An 18,559-nucleotide genomic window follows, 5' to 3' on the forward strand; every position below is an offset into this window, starting at 1 on the left:
GGCGGGCGCGAGCGAGGGGCGCGGCAGAAGAGCTAGCGTGGCCAGGGAGCGGCGGGCGAGGCGGGAGAGCGCCGCCAGGGGGACGCCCGGGAGGAGGGGGCGCGGTTCCCGCCGCAGAGCGGCGCTCGGCCCCCTCCGGCTCGGCGCGCGGCTGCAGCCTGGGCTGGGCGCTCGCAGCACATTCCGCACCCGCACCACGGCGGCCGGGCATGTAGTAGCGGCAGCTGCGGCAGCCGCCGCGGCGGAATATGGGCGGGAACCACTCCCACAAGCCCCCGGTGTTTGACGAGAATGAGGAAGGTAAGAGGGCGAGGGGCGCCTGCCCCGCGCTGCCCCCTCGGGCATCGGCCGGGTATCCCTCCTTCCAGCACCCTTGGCTGAGCGTCGGCTGTCTGCCCGGCCCGTGCCGGGCTAGGGGCTACTACAGAGGCAACAACTCCTCGCGTCGGTGCCCCTTAGGGGCCGGGACGGTGCCGAGCGCGAGCCCGGGCGGGGGATTCCGAGAGGAGAGTGAACCCGAAGGCTTCACTTGGGGGAGCAGGAGGGATGAGTTGACTTCGGAGGCGAGTCTGGATGTTGTTTGGGCTCCGGGGAAGCCGAGGTCTCCTTTAGAGCCCGAGGCTGAAGGAGGCGTTGTGTGTGTGTGTGTGTACTACGCATTTGGTCTTGTGCACGGGCAGGTTCCAGGCTGCCCTCCTCATTCGCCCAGGACAGCTTAGGGAAACTTTTCTTGATTCAACTCTGTGTCTGGGCGGAAGGCGTCCCGCTGTTGGCAGCCTCCCAGGTGGAGGAGTGGTGTAGGCTGTCCAACCTCATCTAAACTCCAGAACTGGGTTCTTGTGGCTCAGATCGGTAGAGCTTCGTATTTGGAATAGCAGAAACCCTTTTCCAGCGCTGTGTGTCTGTGGGCAACTTCCTTAACCTCTCTGAAACCTTTGTTTCACCTAGGAGAAGAGACTTACGATAACCGCTTACTAACTTAGGGGGTCATTTGAAGCTTAACCACTGGTAATTCATGTGAGAAGTGCCTTGTAAATATAATAAGTTACAGAGCTCTGCACAGTGTTGTTTATGTGTTAACTTTGCCTCTAAAAGCTCGGTTTCCTATTGCACTGGTTTCTCCAGTCTCCACTGTGCCCCCAAATGAGAGCCAGGTCTACTGAGCATAGTCCATGTGCCAGCCAGTGTTCTAGGGCTTTACATGTGCTCACTCAGGCCTCATGGCAACCGTATGAAGTGGGTACTTTTGTTGTTCCATTTTACAGTTGAAGAAAGAGATGTGTCCTAGTCAGAGCTAGCTTTGAGGCTGGACAGTCTGCCCTGGAGGCAGTGCTTCTTGTGCCCAGGAATAGGCTTGAGGGCATCAGTCATGATCTCTAAACCTACCAAGGCTGTGGGTGGTAGTCAAACGCTCACCCTGGCAGTCCCTCTGAAAAGAATACGTGAATACAGTCAATGTAATTGAGTCAGGCCCATTTGGTCCTTTCTTAAAGGAGTCCCTAGTCTAGTGGCACTGAGTACCATCCATGGTGATAAGGGCAGTGAGTGGGACCAGTGCAGGGGCTTGGAGACCCAAGGAAGGCTAAGCCCTTCCTGGTTGTTTAGTCTGGAGCACAGGTAGATAGGGAGCCAGGAGTGGACAGACAAGAGGTAGCCAGGTGAGTGGGGGAGGCTCTTGTGTATCCCAGGAAGCATTTGGACACCATGTAGCTGAACTCTTCCCCAGTCAAGTTCATAATGACCCTGAATTGCTCTATGAAAGCCAAAGTGATCTTGACACTTAAATCAATATTTAAATTATGTGCTCTGCTAGGGACACATCCTGCTTGGGGGGGATGTGGGGCAGGCCTGTCCCTTTGGGAGAACTTCTGTCCTGTGAGGTTACATTCAGGGGTGCTCAGACCCTCTGAGAAGATACACTCATTGACAGATGGAGAGGATGACTTGGGCCAAAAACTTTCTGTTCTCAATCAGTCAAAGGTTTCCTGTCTGTTTGGGGGAATGGACCTATATTAGTCTGCTCAGGCTGCTATAACAAGATACCCCAGATGTGGAACTCCCTGGTGGTCCAGTGGTTAGGACTCTGCACCCTCACTGCCGAGGGCCTGGGTTCGATCCCTGGTCAGGGAACTAAACTCCCATAAGCTGCGTGACATGGCCACAAAAAAAAAAAAAAAAAAAAAAAAAGAAAGCATTCACAAGATACCCCAGATGCTTAAACAAAAGAATTTGTTGTTGGTGGTGGCTTAAACAACAGAAATTTATTTTCTCACTGTTATGGAGGCTGGAAGTCCAAGATCAAGGGGCCTTCAGGGTTGGTTTCTGGTGAGGGCTCTCTCCCTGGCTTGCAGACAGCCTCCTTCTCCTTCGGTCCTCACATGACCTGTGTGCTCAAGGAGATAGAGAGAGATCTCTGGTGGCTCTTCCTCTTCTTATAAGAACGCCTGTCCCACAGGGTTAGGGCCTCACCCTTATGACCTCACTGAATGCTAATTATCTCCTTAAAAGCCCTCTCTCCAAACATAGTTATGTTGGAGGCTAGAGCTTCAGCATCTGAAGTTTGGAGGGGACACATTTCGGCCCATAACAGGATCCTTTGATGAAAACCATGGACTCCTTTCCCAGAAGAAAGCACAAACTTATGCATCACTCCCAATTTTAGAGGTTTGTGGTAGTAGCCTGGGTCAAAGGTCACGCTTTAGGTAATTCTTTAGTGTCTTTCTCTTTTATTTGCAGAGTAAATCTGCTTCCCTTATATCGACAACTGTCTCTATCCTTTATCCCAGAAAATATGCTTTAAATATCTATTGGCAAAACAGTTATATCTGGCGTAGCCAACCTTTTGATTTTCCTGCTGTTGTTCCTCATTCCAAAAGTGGTCGGGCTCAAGGTCAACTGCCTGGTTGAAATACAAGGTTAGGACTCTCCTCATTTTGCTGGCTTCCAGCTCAGTGAAACATTAACTTGTTTGATTTTGCCAGCATATGTCTCAATACCTGTGAAAGTAACACACTGTTATTTGCCGCCAATTGGTTCGCTTATTTCATAGGCATGTACTGGTCATCTTTTCTGCATGCACCCCTGTGCTGGGCAGCAGGAATATGGAGAAGATGAAGGCAACGTTCTAACCCTCAGGGAGCTCACAGAGCAGATAAACAGCCAGGACAATGTAAAAGAGCTCAGGGGACTGTGGTATCCTACAGGAGGTGCCCTAACCCTGGGGCAGAGAGGAGGGGTCAGAGAAGACTTCCTCTTAGACTGAGTCTTGCAGAAATGGTAGAAGTTCCCAGGAAGGAGAAGTTGGTAGATAGGGGAAGGGTGTTTCAGAGGGAGGGAACAGAATGTGCAAAGACAGATGGTAAAGAATAAACATGGCTCTTTGGGGAGATTGTGGGGACTTTAGTACTCCTGCAATGTGGTGTGTGAGGCTGGAAGCTACAGGAGATGAACCCTGAGTGCTGGTCTGGCCTTAAAGGGCCCAGTGGCCATGTATTTGGAATTGACCTTATGGACATATGTAGTCACGGAAGGATTTTAAGCAGGGCAGTGACATGGTCCGGTGACCGAACATGCTCTCCCAAACCAGAGTTGCTGAGTGGTTGAAGATGCAGATACCTACACAACCAGAACGAATCTGATTTGTAAATAATTTAAAGCTAAACTATAGCTGAAAATTTGCCATTGTGTAATTGTACCATAACTGTCTACATTCTGATGGCAAACATTTAACTTGCATCCAGATAATATTAAAAACTGTAACTTAGTGATGCATTGTGTGGACTCCTTTTCATACCTAATTGGGAATCCTTATCACAACTCAGCCAGGGAGGTCTCAGAATCTGCATTTTACTAGAGAGTTTACAGAGGACCTCCGGAAAACTGCCCAGGGTCCCATGGCCTGTGTATGGATGAGCTCGGACTCATGAGTTAAACCCCCAGGGCTGTTTAACTCCAGAGTCTGGTACCTAACACTGTTTACTGTGCCACCCCTGAGGACCTACAGGAAAATTCATCCCTTAGAGATATGTAGGACCGGCGCAGAATGAGACTAGCACACAGATCGGGCTCTGATAGAGGTCTCTTTTTTTTTTTTTTTTTTTTTTTTTTTTTTTTTTTGTGGTATGCGGGCCTCTCACTGTTGTGGCCTCTCCCGTTGCGGAGCACAGGCTCCGGATGCGCAGGCCCAGCGGCCATGGCTCACGGGCCCAGCCGCTCCGCGGCATATGGGATCCTCCCAGACCGGGGCACGAACCCGTATCCCCTGCATCGGCAGGCGGACTCTCAACCACTGCGCCACCAGGGAGGCCCTGATAGAGGTCTCTTTATGCAAACGTCTATAGGAAGATAGTAACAGTGCATCCTGACGGCACTTGATCATTTACAATAATCAGCTACCATCTTCAAAAAACATTTTGTTGAGCTGTCATATTATAATGCAAATTCTGGGAATGAAAGCAAAATCATCTCCCTTTCCAAATTCGGGTCAAAATTGTTTTTAAGTTTTTTTTCCTTTACTGTCCTAATCTGTGTCTAGACATTTTTACATAAGGGCACACTTGCCACACAAAATGATTTCTGCTTTTTCTCTTAGCATCATGTTTGAAGTAGTTTATGTTGCTATAATGTCTTCAAAATTAACATTTTAATGGACTATAATATTCCATCTGATGGAACTATTGTAACTTAAATGTTTTCTTGTTGTTAGACATGCAGGCTGTTTTCAGTGTTTCATTTTTATAAGTAAGTTGCCTGAAAATTTTATACGTAAAGCATTTTTCTTCTTTTAAGTGAATTCCTTAAAATGAGGTGCAATGAGTGAGATTATTGGATCGAAAGGATTGAATAACTTCTAGGACTCCAGAAACATGTTCTTAAATTATGTTTCCAAAAGGTTTTTTTTTTTAAATATCAATGTTGTATCAATTTATGGCCTGTACCCACATTTGAGGATATCAGTTTCACAACCTTGTAAACAGCTCTGGGTATTCTCATTTTAGATTGTTAGGAGTTAAAGGGACATTTAAAAAGAAATGTAACTTCTGTATTATTGTTGGGCCAGGTAACTTCACATGCAGCGTAGAACATGAAAGCATCTTCTTGGTTAACATAAATATACAACAAATATACAACAAAATTGCCTTTGTTATCTGACTAACACAGTCAGATAACAAAGGCAATTTAAAAAATCACTCCCTGAAGTTGCAATCATGCTTCACTTGGAGACAGTCTTTTGAACCTGGGGTGTCCCTGTCATTGTGATTCACAAAGTGGTTGAAATCTATTAATGGGGCAGGGTTCACTTCCAACTTTGTCTCAACTTTTTTAGAACTTGGGGCAAGCTCACTTATGTTATACATTGCCTTTTCATCCTTGTACCAGTTGTGGCTTGTGCAAAAGGTGGAAACCAAACATATTCTGAGAAAGTTTGGAGTTGCTTTGAATGCACTTTATTCTTTATATATAAAGTACGTACAGAAGTAGAGGCTGGAGAGAGGCCATGTAAGGGATGTGGGCTTATGGGCTTGGTGTCCATATGTGTATCAGGCATGTGTGTGTCTAATGCAGGAGTCTAGAATGTAAAGCTTAGATTTTAAGATCTACACCTCATTTGAAAGTTCATTTTGATTTGTCTTGTACATGGGGGATGAAGAAAATTACCATAAATCAATCTGAGATGGTTAAGTAGAAGTGAATTGTAGGATGCATTTATGCCTTTCAGCCCTCCTAGAAAATAAATATGGACTTCATAAGGATAAACCATGTATTAATCATCTCTATAAAGTCAGACATAAGTATACACACTAATGGATTTCATTGACTATAACGCACATACTTTCCCATGTTTTAACATTTCTGAAATTGGGATGTGCTTTATGATCACTGCTGGTCATGGTGGTACTTGTGATGTAATTTTATTGTTTGTACATGGTCACAGTTGTTCGTACTAACATGATATATGAAAGGTCTAAAGGAACTCTTTTAAGGGATGTGAAAGAATCACATCGTAGATTAATTGGCAGCATTTCTTCTTGGTGGCACATAAAGTAATAGTGCATTTAATGTGGGTGGCACCTGAAAGTAGATGGAATAGAGCATGCCAACCTCCTTCAGCTGCAAGTGACAGAAAAGCAACATGAGTTCCTTTGAAGGGAATTAATTGGCTCTGGCCACTTCTCATCACTTCCATTCTGGTCCAAGCCAGCATCACCTCTCTTGCTTAGGTTGTTACAATAACTTCCTTAACTGGTCTGCTTACTTTTACCCTTCCCCTCTTCAGTGGCACCTCCATGCAGCAGCCAGAGTGATCCTGTTAACATGGGCATCATTTTTTGTGCATTGGTCTCCTCCTAAGTAGTTACAAGCTCCTTAAAGTAGGGATGTGGTGTGATTGATTCACTGCTGTGTCCCCAAGCCCTAAAACACCTGGAACATAATAGATGCTCAATAAATTTTTGATGGACAAATCAATAAATGAATGAATGGAGGTGTAAGTCTCATCAGCTGTGGCTGGAACCAAGTTCCTGAATACTATCATGAGAAATCTTCCTCCTTGGATTCTCTCCTCTGTGTGTCTCCAAGCAGGCTCTCTCCTCATGAGGCCCTTACCACCCCCAGGCTCACAGCCTCACAACTCCAAGTGTGCAAAAGGGAGTATCTTTTTCACCATCGTTGCAGAGAACATCCCAGGATTAGTTCCGATGGGTTCTCATGAGGTCTTGGGCCATTCCTGCACCAATGTCTGTGACCAGGGAGTCTGAGGCTCTAACTGGCCGGGCTGGATCTCATGCCCACCCTTGGATTCAGGGGGTGGCATTGGTTCCCCTTGAGGCATTGGGACAAAGAAGATATGTGAAGAATATTCTCAAGGAATATTGGCGTATCAACAGAAGAAGAGAAGTGGACCCTGGGTCAGGCAGGTAAAAACAAACAGAAGCATCTACTCCAGTGACTATTATTTTTGTGTTCCTTGAAACATGGAACATTCCTTGTTTATTTTGTTGCATATCCACTTCTGCACTAGACTGTGACTTCCTGAAGAGCAGCAATTCTTTCCTTTTCATGTTGGTATCTGCAAGGCCTAGAATGGGGCCAGTGAAGGCCTATGGCAGCTCTTTGTTGAATGAGAGATGAAAGTAATAACTTATTGGGGGCCAATTTCTTCTATTCTTCTGAGTTCAGAAGCTGTTGAGAAACAAACGAAGAAATTTCAGGTGTATTATTAATAAAGTTGGTTTGGAGAACTGACTTGGATTTGAGTCCAGAATGGCCTTTCTATTCTTGTCCCTTAATTTCAAGCTTGAGACTTGCTTGGGCAGAGAATTGAGTCTGTAAGGTGGGCTCTGGGACCGTGGTTCCCAGTCACAGAGAAACCCAAGAAATTTCCAAAAAATGGCAACGTGTAATGATCAATGGATATCAGACTCTTGTATGTCATGATCTGGGCTATCACTTCTCTTCCCATGGAGAGAGAAGGCAGATCTTTCCCCTAGTGCTTTCTGGGTAAGACAAAAATCCCTCTTTTATGGGACAGCAAAAGGGTGGAGAGGGGAGATGGCTCTCACGATATGAGCTGGAGTGGATAGGGTGTTAGGATGGCGACAGGATTTATGATGAGTCTTGAGGGAAGGGTTTAAATGCCTTGAGAGAAGAAGGACCGGTATTTTAGAAGGATCAATCAGCATAAGCTAGCACTGAGCTTAGGCATTCTCCTGAGAGAATTGGTAGGAACAAAATATTCTTAGCAATACTCAGTTATCTAAAATCTGGGCTCTGAGCTATTACAGACAGAGATGGAAAAACTGTTCTACAAAGAGCAGTGAGAGTCCTGACATCCTAAACGGATATTCTCCTGCAGACAACAATGGGGACAAACAGTTTAGGATACCAGGGGAGAATTGTGCACCAGAACTACCAAGAAGAGAAAATCAGGCTTATTAGCCAGAGCCAACCAAGGAAAAAGTGAAGACCGATATTGTTACTGATGCTGCAGTCTAACTCCTTTCAGCCCTTGGTTTTTCTGACCTTCTTGGAGTGTCCTTAATCACTGAGGAGTCTGGCCTCTGGTTCCTCTTTCCATCTGTGAAGTCAGTAATACAAATAGGCCCCATTCTCTCAATGTGGGGCTTTACCACTGTTCACCCGTATCCCGTCCCTGTTTATTTCCATGCAAAGAATTGCCCTTCCTTGTCCCGTTGCAGTTCTGTGGGAACACGTGACTCGCTTTGGTCAATGTGAGCAGAGGCAATGTGCGTCACATCTTGGAAAAAGTATTTACGAACTAGGTATGTCTCTAGCTCTGGGCAACCACAATGTTCTGGATGGTGGAATTTACTTCAGCCTGGCTCCCAGAGTGAGTGCAACGTGGCACGGAGGCCGCACTGACTACCAGCCCACCTGACCTGGGACATGGCATCAGTGAGACAGACACTTCTGCTTTTTGAAGGCACTGAGATTTGGGGCTGCTTGTTACTGTAGCATAACACAGCCTGTCCTGACTGGCACACTTACCAAAACCAGCTCTCCCTCAGGCAGAGAGCATTCACTATTTTACAGTTAATTATTATGTTAGCTGTATTGTTATTGTAGATACTCTTTATCATGTTATTTTCCTTCTATCCTGATTTGCTGGGAGGTTTTATTATCAGTGAGGGTTGAATTTAAGTAAATGCTTCTTCTCCATCTGTTGAGATAATATGTGGTTTTTCTCCTTTTTCTTTATCTGACTAGGTGAAGAATCAAATTTTTAGAGTATTCTTAAATAATAAATCAACCTTTCATTCTTGGCATAAAACCCACTTTCTCATGATGTGATATATTATTAGATTTGATTTGGTAATATTTTGTTTATAAATTTTTCATAAGAGGATATTATGAACAGTATGCCAATACATTTGAAATTTGGATAAAATAACTACTTTGGAAAACACAACTCAGCAAAAATAATACAAGGAGAATTTAAATATTAGAATAATTCTATATCTATTAAGGAATTGAACCTGTAGTAAAAATTTTCTTGTAAAGGGAAGTCTAGTCCCAGATGTCTTCATAGGTGAATTCTTCCAAATGGTAGAAATAATAATAATGATAATCTTCCGCAAACTCTTCCAGAGAAGAGCAAGAAAGAGCACACTTTTAATGTCTTTTAAAAAAATTTTATTGAAGTATAGTTGATTTACAATGTGTTAATTTCTGCTGTATGGCAAAGTGACTCAGTTATATATATTTATTCTTTTTCATATTCTTTTACATTATTGCTTATCACCGGATATTGAATATAGTTCCCTGTGCTCTACAATAGGACCTTGTTGTTTATCCATTCTATATATAATAGTTTGCATCTGCTAATCCCAAACTCCCAGTACTTCCCTCCCCCACCCCCTTAATGTCTTTATTAGTTTTTTAAAAAATAAATTTATTTATTTTATTTATTTTTGGTTGTGTTGTGTCTTTGTTGCTGCACGCAGGCTTTCTCTAGTTGTGGTGAGCAGGGGCTACTCTTTGTTGCGGTGCACGGGCGTCTCATCGTGGTGACTTCTCTTGTTGAGGAGCACGGGCTCTAGGTACGCGGGCTCAGTAGTTGTGGCTCACGGGCTTAGTTGCTCCGCGGCATGTGGGATCTTCCCGGACCAGGGCTTGAACCCGTGTCCCATGCGTTGGCAGGCGGATTCTTAACCACTGTGCCACCAGGGAAGCCCGTCTTTATTAGTTTTTTGTATCAAGGTTATTTTGGCCTCATTAAAAGAATTTGGAAGTATACCTTTTCTTGCAATTCTCTGTAAGAGTTTGTTTAGGATTGTTATTATTTCTAAGTTTCACATGTATGGGCCAAATGTTCATAATATCTTCTTAATCTTTTCAGTGTTTGTAGGGTCTGTAATGATATCTTCTTTTTTAATTCTGATTTTGGTAATTTGTGTTTTCTCCCTCCTTAATTTATTTTTTGATTGGTCTTGCTTGGGTTTATCAGTTTTTTAGATTTAAAAATACCCTTGGCTTTCTTAATTATTATTTGTTTGCTATGAGTTACTGGTTTATGTTCTCATTTTAATTTTCTCTTACGTACATTTTGGTTTAACTTACAGTTCTTTTTCTAGGTTTTTGAGATAGAATCTTTGATCATTGATTATATTTACCCACATATTCTGCTCATTATTTCTTCCTTCACTTGGAAGTTTCCATTGGAATTATCTTCATTTTGCCTGAAATATTTTCTTTAGTGTATGACTTCTGGTGACAAATCTCACTTTTTATTTGTCTGAAAATGTCTGCATTTAAACTTTGTTTATGAATTATTATTTTTCTGGATATCAAATCTGTATCGGCAGCTTTTTCCTGCAGCATTTTGAAGATATGATTCTCTTGTCTTGTGGTTTTTATTGTTTCTGATTAAAAGACGACTGTCAGTACTAGTTTTTGCTCCTTTTCAGCTGACATGTTTTGTCTTGCTGCTTTTAAGAATTTTATATTTTGCTATAAAATTTAAATCAGAAATTAAATCAGAAATTTAATTACGGTTTGCATAGGTCTGGCATTCTGGCCATTACCTCCTGTGGCTCTTGCTTCTTGTATCTGTGCTTGAGTGGTATTGTTATTTTTGTGGGATTCTTATTTTGTCTTCTAATATCACTTCTGACATTGTCTTTCTCCTCACATTATCAAACTCAAATTGCACAGATATTAGGCCTTATCACTATGCCTCGTATGGCTCTGACAATATTTCTGTATTTTAAAAAACTCTTTTCTTTCTCTTTCTTTTTAGTCCGAATATTTTCTTCTACCCTATTTCTTTTGTAATCACTTCAGGTCTCTCTGCTATGAAGTATAACTTTCAAGTTCTTAATATTCATTGTTGCACTTTTCAGTTCTAGAATCAACATTTGGTTCTCTTTTATGGCTTTCACCTCTGCTGAAATTCTCAAAACTTGCTTTTTAATTATTTAAACCTATCAATCACGTTTACTTAGAAGACGTGTTTGATAACTCCATTATTTGGTAACCTTTTTTTTTGCGGTACGCAGGCCTCTCACTGTTGTGGCCTCTCCCGTTGCGGAGCACAGGCTCCGGACGCGCAGGCTCAGCGGCCATGGCTCACGGGCCCAGCCGCTCCGTGGCATGTGGGATCTTCCCGGACCGGGGCACGAACCCGTGTCCCCTGCATCGGCAGGTGGACTCTCAACCACTGCAACACCAGGGAAGCCCGTAACCTTCTATTTTTATTGACAGTTGTTTCCTTTTAGACATCTTTTGTTTTCTCATTTACCTGGTTGTTGTTTTCTTAATGACATGATGGGCATTATTTAGGAAACATTATTTAGAGAAATAATTTGAAGCTTTGGATGATGTTACGTTTCCTTAGAAAGGTTTTCTTTTCGCTTTTTGTAGGCGTCTAAGCTGGAGCGCCAGGAATTGCTTTTGATCTCAATCCTCACAGAGATTGAGATGATGAGACGTCCTTTGAGGACAGTTCTCATCCATTTCATACTCATTGCTGGAACAAAGCCCTTTGGCCTCCTTACGGGAAGTGCAGAGTGTACCAAGCCTCTTCCTTTTTGGTAGACTCTGATTTTTAGTATGTGTCCTGTCCCTAAAGCCTGTGAGGTCTTCCAAACCCTGTGTGACTTCTTAGCCTCCTGAAAGCTGTTTTCAGATTTGGCAGATACCTCTTGAGGAAGAGTGATCTCAGTGCTGGACCCATCTCTTTAGGCTTTTCTTTTTCATCGATATTCAACCTGCAGCTCCTTACTCCTTTGATAGCTTTATGAGTCCTTCAAATAGATTTTAAAATATATATTTTGTACAGTTATCATAGTTCTTATTAGCAGGAAGGTTGACCAGAAACACTCTAGTCGACCAGAAGCAGAAGTCCTCTCCTCAGTGTTTATCTGTGCATAATGCCTTCTATTTTAATAATAAGCTCTCCCTGGTACCCGTGTCACCTTAGGTCTACCACCCAACACGCCTCACTTTCACAACCATACTTCCCCCCAAAACAGTCTTCTCTTGGTGTCCTCACTTTCTCATGATAACTTGGTCCTTAACTCACTACATTGGCTTCATCATTTCAGTGAAATAGCTCTGAGTAGTCACCATGATCATTTGGTTCTTAAAACTAGCATACGATTGTAAGTCTTTTCTTTCTTGGAAATAAGAAAATGAGCTCATGCATAAACTCATGATCCAACTGAAGAATAGAGCCTGTCTTGTACTTTTGGAGCTCCCTGGGCTTCTCCCTGACTCCATCCCCTTTCCCACACTTTCTCATTCCTAACCATACAGTGTCTAATTGTTATTGCTTTATGAAATTTATAAAAATGGTACCACGTTTTATGTATTCTTCTGTACTTTGCAGTTTTTGTTCAAGATTGAGTTTCTAAGATTCACCCACGCTGTGTATAGCTGTACTCTCTTGATTTTCACCAATGTATAATGTTCCATCATGTGACTGCACCGTGAATTTTATCCTTCCTACTGACAGTGGACATTTGTACTCTTTCTAGTTTTTGGCTATTATGAGCAATGCTGCTATGAACAATTTTGTATATATCTCCTGGTGCACATACGCAAGAGTTTCTCTAGAACATATACAATTAGGAAAATGGCTGGGTCATAGAATAGGTGTATGCTCAACTTTGTTAGATAATGGCAAATTGTTTTACAAAGTAGTTGTACCAATTTACACTCTGATTAGCCATGTATAGACACTTCCATTGCTCTACATCAGTATTGTTGTAAAGAAATATGATGAAGTCACCAAATGCAAGCCACATTTGTAATTTAAAAATTTCTACTAGTGACATTATAAAGGTAAAAAGGATTAGGTGAACTTAATAATATACTTTATTTACCCTAACATAACTAAAATATTTTAATTTCAATGTCAAAATTATTGAGATATTTTACATCCTTTTATTCATACTAAATCTTTGAAATTGGGTATATATTTTACAGTAACAATGCGTCTCAATTTGGACTAGCTACATTTAAAGTGCTCAAAAGCCACATGTGGCTCATGGCTACCCTGTAGGACCACACACCTTTCCTTCCTTGCCAATATTTAGTATTATGGACTTTTTCATATTCGCCAATCGAATGAGCCTAAAATGGTATCTTATTGTTGTTTTAAATTGCATTTCCTCACTAACAGGTTGAGGTTTCTTTATATATTTCGTTCCCACTTTTGTGAAGTGCCTGTTCATAGCTTTGTTAATTTTTCTTCTAGAAGTCTGCCTTTTTGGATTGATTTGTTCTTTACATATTCTAGATAACTCTTCTTTGTCAGTTATATGTATTGCAAATATTGTCTCCTATTTTTTGATTTCCCTTTTTAAGTCCTTTATGCTGTTCATTGGCTGTTCCTTCTCCAACTTCTTTGCAAGTTCAGCCTCCTCCCCCTTGCAGTAAATCTTGGAATTCCTCAATACTGAGCCCTTGTACCTCTTCCTTAGCTCTCTGTACTGTCTCTCCAGGTAAGATTGCCAACCCCTACATGTTCAGTCACTCTGTACCAGTCTGAGTGCAGTCAGGAGACCAAAGCAATGTCAAAAAGGGAAAATGTAGTACAAAGGACTGTCATCTAGTCAAAAGGTTAACTTCAAAAAGGATTCAGGACTCTAGGAGATCCAGAAGTAGCAATTTCAGGGAAACAGCTGCTCCCGCTAGGGCTGAGGGTGAGTTAACAAGGAAAGAACTCAGAAACCTAGAAGAGGGCTTCGCTCTCCATCTAGGCTGTTTCACATCTCATTGGGAGGGCCTGGTTGTCAGAGGAACAGGCATCCTACTGGGTGGCACAGAAGCTTGCCGGAGGATGCTGGCTGCAGCTTGTGCAGGAGGGCCGCTGAGATAAGGGCTACCAGGTCCCCTGCACCCCAGCCTACTGCAGCACGTGGAAAGTAGCACACTGCAAGAAAAAGGGACGTCCCTTCCTCCCACTCTGGACCGGCAGTGTCTCGGTTGCGCCCTCTATTGGCCATGGCGAACATGAAGCCAGCTGGAAATAACCGTCCACAGGGTCCTGTCCAGTGTTACAAAGCAGTGGATTTGGAGCTGAGAGACAGCACATGAATAACTGGTGCCTATTCCTCTAAAACAGTGACTCAGTAATTTATTTCCTTAATTCACATTTCTCCCCTGGGCTCCCAGTCTGTGTGCCTGTGTATATATTTTCACTTGGATGTCTCAGAAGATTTAATACCTCAAATTCAAAATGACCTCAATCAAACTCATGTGTCTTTCAGAGTTTCCGAGCTTAGTGTACACACAGTACTATCATCTACCCAGTTGCAGGAGCCAAAATCTCTGAGGTTTTCTTTGATCCTTCCATCTCCCTCACCCCCGTGAATCCAATTAGGCACCTGGCTGTGTTGATTTTACCTCCCAAGTATCTCCCAAATCTGCCCTTTCTTTCCAGCCACACCACTACCATCTCCATTCAACGTCGCCCCTCATGGGACCCCTGTGCTGCCTCCTGACTGGTCTCCGTGCTCCCTCTTGCCCTTTCAGTATCTCCTCCATCCAACCACAAGAATCACAGTTTTAAATCATGAATATGACCAAGCTGGTCCTGCATAGCGGTCCTTAGTGGCTTCATTGCTCTCAGGACGAAGATTAGGAACGTAATATGGCCTCCAAGGTTGTATGGTCTGGAACCTGCCCAACTCTCCCATCCTGTCTCATCTCGCGTGAGTTCAGTTCACTGCGTGAGTTAAATTGCTCAGTGCAAAGTTGTTAGAGTACCTGGCACAGTGGGCACTGTCCCATCGAGTTAGCTACTCCCCTCATTCTTCCTGTAATCAATGCTGTTATTTATACTCTTCGACCACACCAGCATTCTTTCAGTTTCATGTAAGTTCCATGCCCACTCCTGCCCCAGGGCCTTATCACTTGTTCTCTCTGCCTGAAATGCTCTCCCACTTGGCTTAGTTATCTCCTACTCATCTTTCTTCAAGGTGCCTTATCTTATTCCCAGACTGCGTCATGACCCCCAGGGAACCCCCCCTCAAATTACCATGTGCCCCTTCATTACATTTATCACGTTTGCAGTTCTTTGCTTGTGTGAATCCTTCATTAATGTCTGTCTCCCGCGTGAGACCGAAGTCTCTATGAGGACAGGGCCTGTGACTCTTGTAGTGTCTAGTGTGGGTCCCACTGCTTTCACAAAGTGTCTGTCATTGTAACTGCTCGTCCTTGACCGTCTGCCAGGAAAGACTAAGAAACATCACTGTGTAACCTATGAAAGGTAACAGCTTCCCTCCTTGTATCTGAAGGAGGCAGTCTAGGGAAAGGGAAAACCAAATTATATTTAAGAAACACCTTGTATGGGCCAAACATTGTTCATACATGATTTCATGTGGTCTTTAGAATAACACTTCAGAGTAAGAGCGGTAACTTTGGCTTCATTTTATACCCAAGGATATTGGGGTTTGGAGAAGTTGACTAAGTTGTCTTAGGTGATAAAATTGTGGTGCTTGGTCTCACTTCTTTCTGTATAACTGGAGCGCTCTTTCCCGCATGCCAGTCTTTCCCAAGATGCAGCTGTTTGTATCCCACCTGCAGAATTACTTTTTACCACAGCCGTGTATTACCTGTACTGTTATTTACTTAATACTTTTTTCTATCTTGACTGATTTTACTTTAATAGAGCTTTTTTAAAAGGCACTTAAATGGATTAAGACTTCTATAACTGGGAAGAAAGATAAAGTCAAGATAAAGTAAGGTAGATACAAAACAATGATATTCAGTGTAGCAAGATATTATTAACCTTTTGTACACCCTTCCTTTGTGACTTGCTCAGTGGATATTTTTGGAGTGGATTTGTAATCACTGAACTCCCAGCAGACCTGGGCGGCAGCTGGGTGGATGCAGGCTTGGGCCCTGGGGGGGTCTGCAGGGTAGGCGTTTGCATGTTAGCTCGAAGGCGGGGGTAGGTCCCTGAAGGGAAGTGAGTCCCACACTTCGTTCCCAACATCAGAGCTGTGGCTTGATGCTCTTTTTTTTTTAAATTATTATTATTTTTTTTATTAGTTTCTGCTTTATAACACAGTGAATCAGTCATACATATACATCTGTTCCCACATCCCTTCCCTCTTGCGTCGCCCTCCCTCCCACCCTCCCCATCCCACCTCTCCAGGCGGTCACAAAGCACCGAGCTGATCTCCCTGTGCTCTGCGGCTGCTTCCAACTATCTATCTACCTTATGTTTGGTAGTGTATATATGTCCATGCCTCTCTTTCGCTTTGTCACAGCTTACCCTTCCCCCACCCCATATCCTCAAGTCCATTCTCAAGTAGGTCTGTGTCTTTATTCCTGTTTTACCCCTAGGTTCTTCATGACATTTTTTTTAAAATTCCATATATATGTGTTAGTATACGGTATTTGTCTTTCTCTTTCTGACTTACTTCACTCCGTATGACAGACTCTAGGTCTATCCACCTCATTACAAATAGCTCAGTTTCATTTCTTTTTATGGCTGAGTAATATTCCATTGTATATATGTGCCACATCTTCTTTATCCATTCATCCAATGATGGACACTTAGGTTGTTTCCATCTCCGGGCTATTGTGAATAGAGCTGCAATGAACATTTTGGTACATGTCTCTTTTTGAATTATGGTTTTCTCAGGGTATATGCCTAGTAGTAGGATTGCTGGGTCATATGGTAGTTCTATTTTTAGTTTTTTAAGGAACCTCCATACTGTTCTCCATAGTGGCTGTACCAATTCACATTCCCACCAGCAGTGCAAGAGTGTTCCCTTTTCTCCACACCCTCTCCAGCATTTATTGTTTCTAGATTTGATGATGGCCATTCTGACTGGTGTGAGATGATATCTCATTGTAGTTTTGATTTGCATTTCTCTAATGATTAATGATGTTGAGCATTCTTTCATGTGTTTGTTGGCAGTCTGTATATATTCTTTGGAGAAATGTCTATTTAGGTCTTCTGCCCATTTTTGGATTGGGTTGTTTGTTTTTTTGTTATTGAGCTGCATGAGCTGTTTATAAATTTTGGAGATTAATCCTTTGTCAGTTGCTTCATTTGCAAATATTTTCTCCCATTCTGAGGGTTGTCTTTTGGTCTTGTTTATGGTTTCCTTTGCTGTGCAAAAGCTTTGAAGTTTCATTAGGTCCCATTTGTTTATCTTTGTTTTTATTTCCATTTCTCTAGGAGGTGAGTCCAAAAGGATCTTGCTGTGATTTATGTCGTAGAGTGTTCTGCCTATGTTTTCCTCTAAGAGTTTGATAGTTTCTGGCCTTACATTTAGGTCTTTAATCCATTTTGAGCTTATTTTTGTGTATGGTGTTAGGGAATGATCTAATCTCATCCTTTTACATATCCCTGTCCAGTTTTCCCAGCACACTTATTGAAGAGGCTGTCCTTTCTCCACTGTACATTCCTGCCTCCTTTATCAAAGATAAGTTGACCATATGTGCGTGAGTTTATCTCTGGGCTTTCTATCCTGTTCCATTGATCTATCTTTCTGTTTTTGTGCCAGTACCACACTGTCTTGATTACTGTAGCTTTGTAGTATAGTCTGAAGTCAGGGAGCCTGATTCCTCCAGCTCCGTTTTTCATTCTCAAGATTGCTTTGGCTATTCGGGGTCTTTTGTTTTTCCAAACAAATTTTGAAATTTTTTGTTCTAGTTCTGTGAAAAATGCCAGTGGTAGTTTGATAGGGATTGCATTGAATCTGTAGATTGCTTTGGGTAGTAGAGTCATTTTCACAATATTGATTCTTCCAATCCAGGAGCATGGTATATCTCTCCATCTATTTGTTTCATCTTTAATTTCTTTCATCAGTGTCTTATAATTTTCTGCATACAGGTCTTTTGTCTCCTTAGGTAGGTTTATTCCTAGATATTTTATTCTTTTTGATGCAATGGTAAATGGGAGTGTTTTCTTGATTTCATTTTCAGATTTTTCATCATTCGTGTACAGGAATGCCAGAGATTTCTGTGCATTAATTTTGTATCCTGCTACTTTACCAAATTCATTGATTAGCTCTAGTAGTTTTCTGGTAGCATCTTTAGGATTCTCTATGTATAGTATCATGTCATCTGCAAACAGTGACAGCTTTACTTCTTCTTTTCCAATTTGGATTCCTTTTATTTCCTTTTCTTCTCTGATTGCTGTGGCTAAAACTTCCAAAACTAGGTTGAATAAGAGTGGTGAGAGTGGGCAGCCTTGTCTTGTTCCTGATCTTAGTGGAAATGGTTTCAGTTTTTCACCATTGAGGACAATGTTGGCTGTGGGTTTGTCATATATGGCCTTTATTATGTTGAGGAAAGTTCCCTCTATGCCTACTTTCTGCAGGGTTTTTATCATAAATGGATGTTGAATTTTGTCAAAAGCTTTCTCTGCATCTATTGAGATGATCATATGGTTTTTCTCCTTCAATTTGTTAATATGGTGTATCACATTGATTGATTTGCATATATTGAAGAATCCTTGCATTCCTGGAATAAACCCCACTTGATCATGGTGTCTGATCCTTTTAATGTGCTGTGGGATTCTGTTTGCTAGTATTTTGTTGAGGATTTTTGCATCTATGTTCGTCAGTGATAT

The 18,559-nt window shown here is 42.4% G+C and overlaps 1 protein-coding gene and 1 non-coding gene across 3 annotated transcripts in view; both read left to right on the top strand.

Moving 5' to 3' along the window:
* The first annotated feature begins 248 nt into the window (after positions 1 to 248).
* STK32B (serine/threonine kinase 32B) overlaps positions 249 to 18,559 on the top strand; it is a 361,645-nt gene continuing 343,334 nt past the window's right edge. For both annotated transcript variants that reach the window (XM_060087315.1, XM_060087392.1), the window contains exon 1: positions 249 to 300. In XM_060087315.1, the coding sequence (XP_059943298.1) occupies positions 249 to 300 (52 nt within the window). The remainder of the gene's footprint in view (positions 301 to 18,559) is intronic.
* TRNAE-CUC (transfer RNA glutamic acid (anticodon CUC)) lies at positions 2,058 to 2,130 on the top strand. Its single transcript has one exon. It is a non-coding gene; the product is annotated as a tRNA-Glu (tRNA).

The sequence above is a fragment of the Mesoplodon densirostris genome, chromosome 1 (genome assembly GCF_025265405.1).
Source record: "Mesoplodon densirostris isolate mMesDen1 chromosome 1, mMesDen1 primary haplotype, whole genome shotgun sequence".
Taxonomy (NCBI): Eukaryota; Metazoa; Chordata; class Mammalia; order Artiodactyla; family Ziphiidae; genus Mesoplodon; species Mesoplodon densirostris.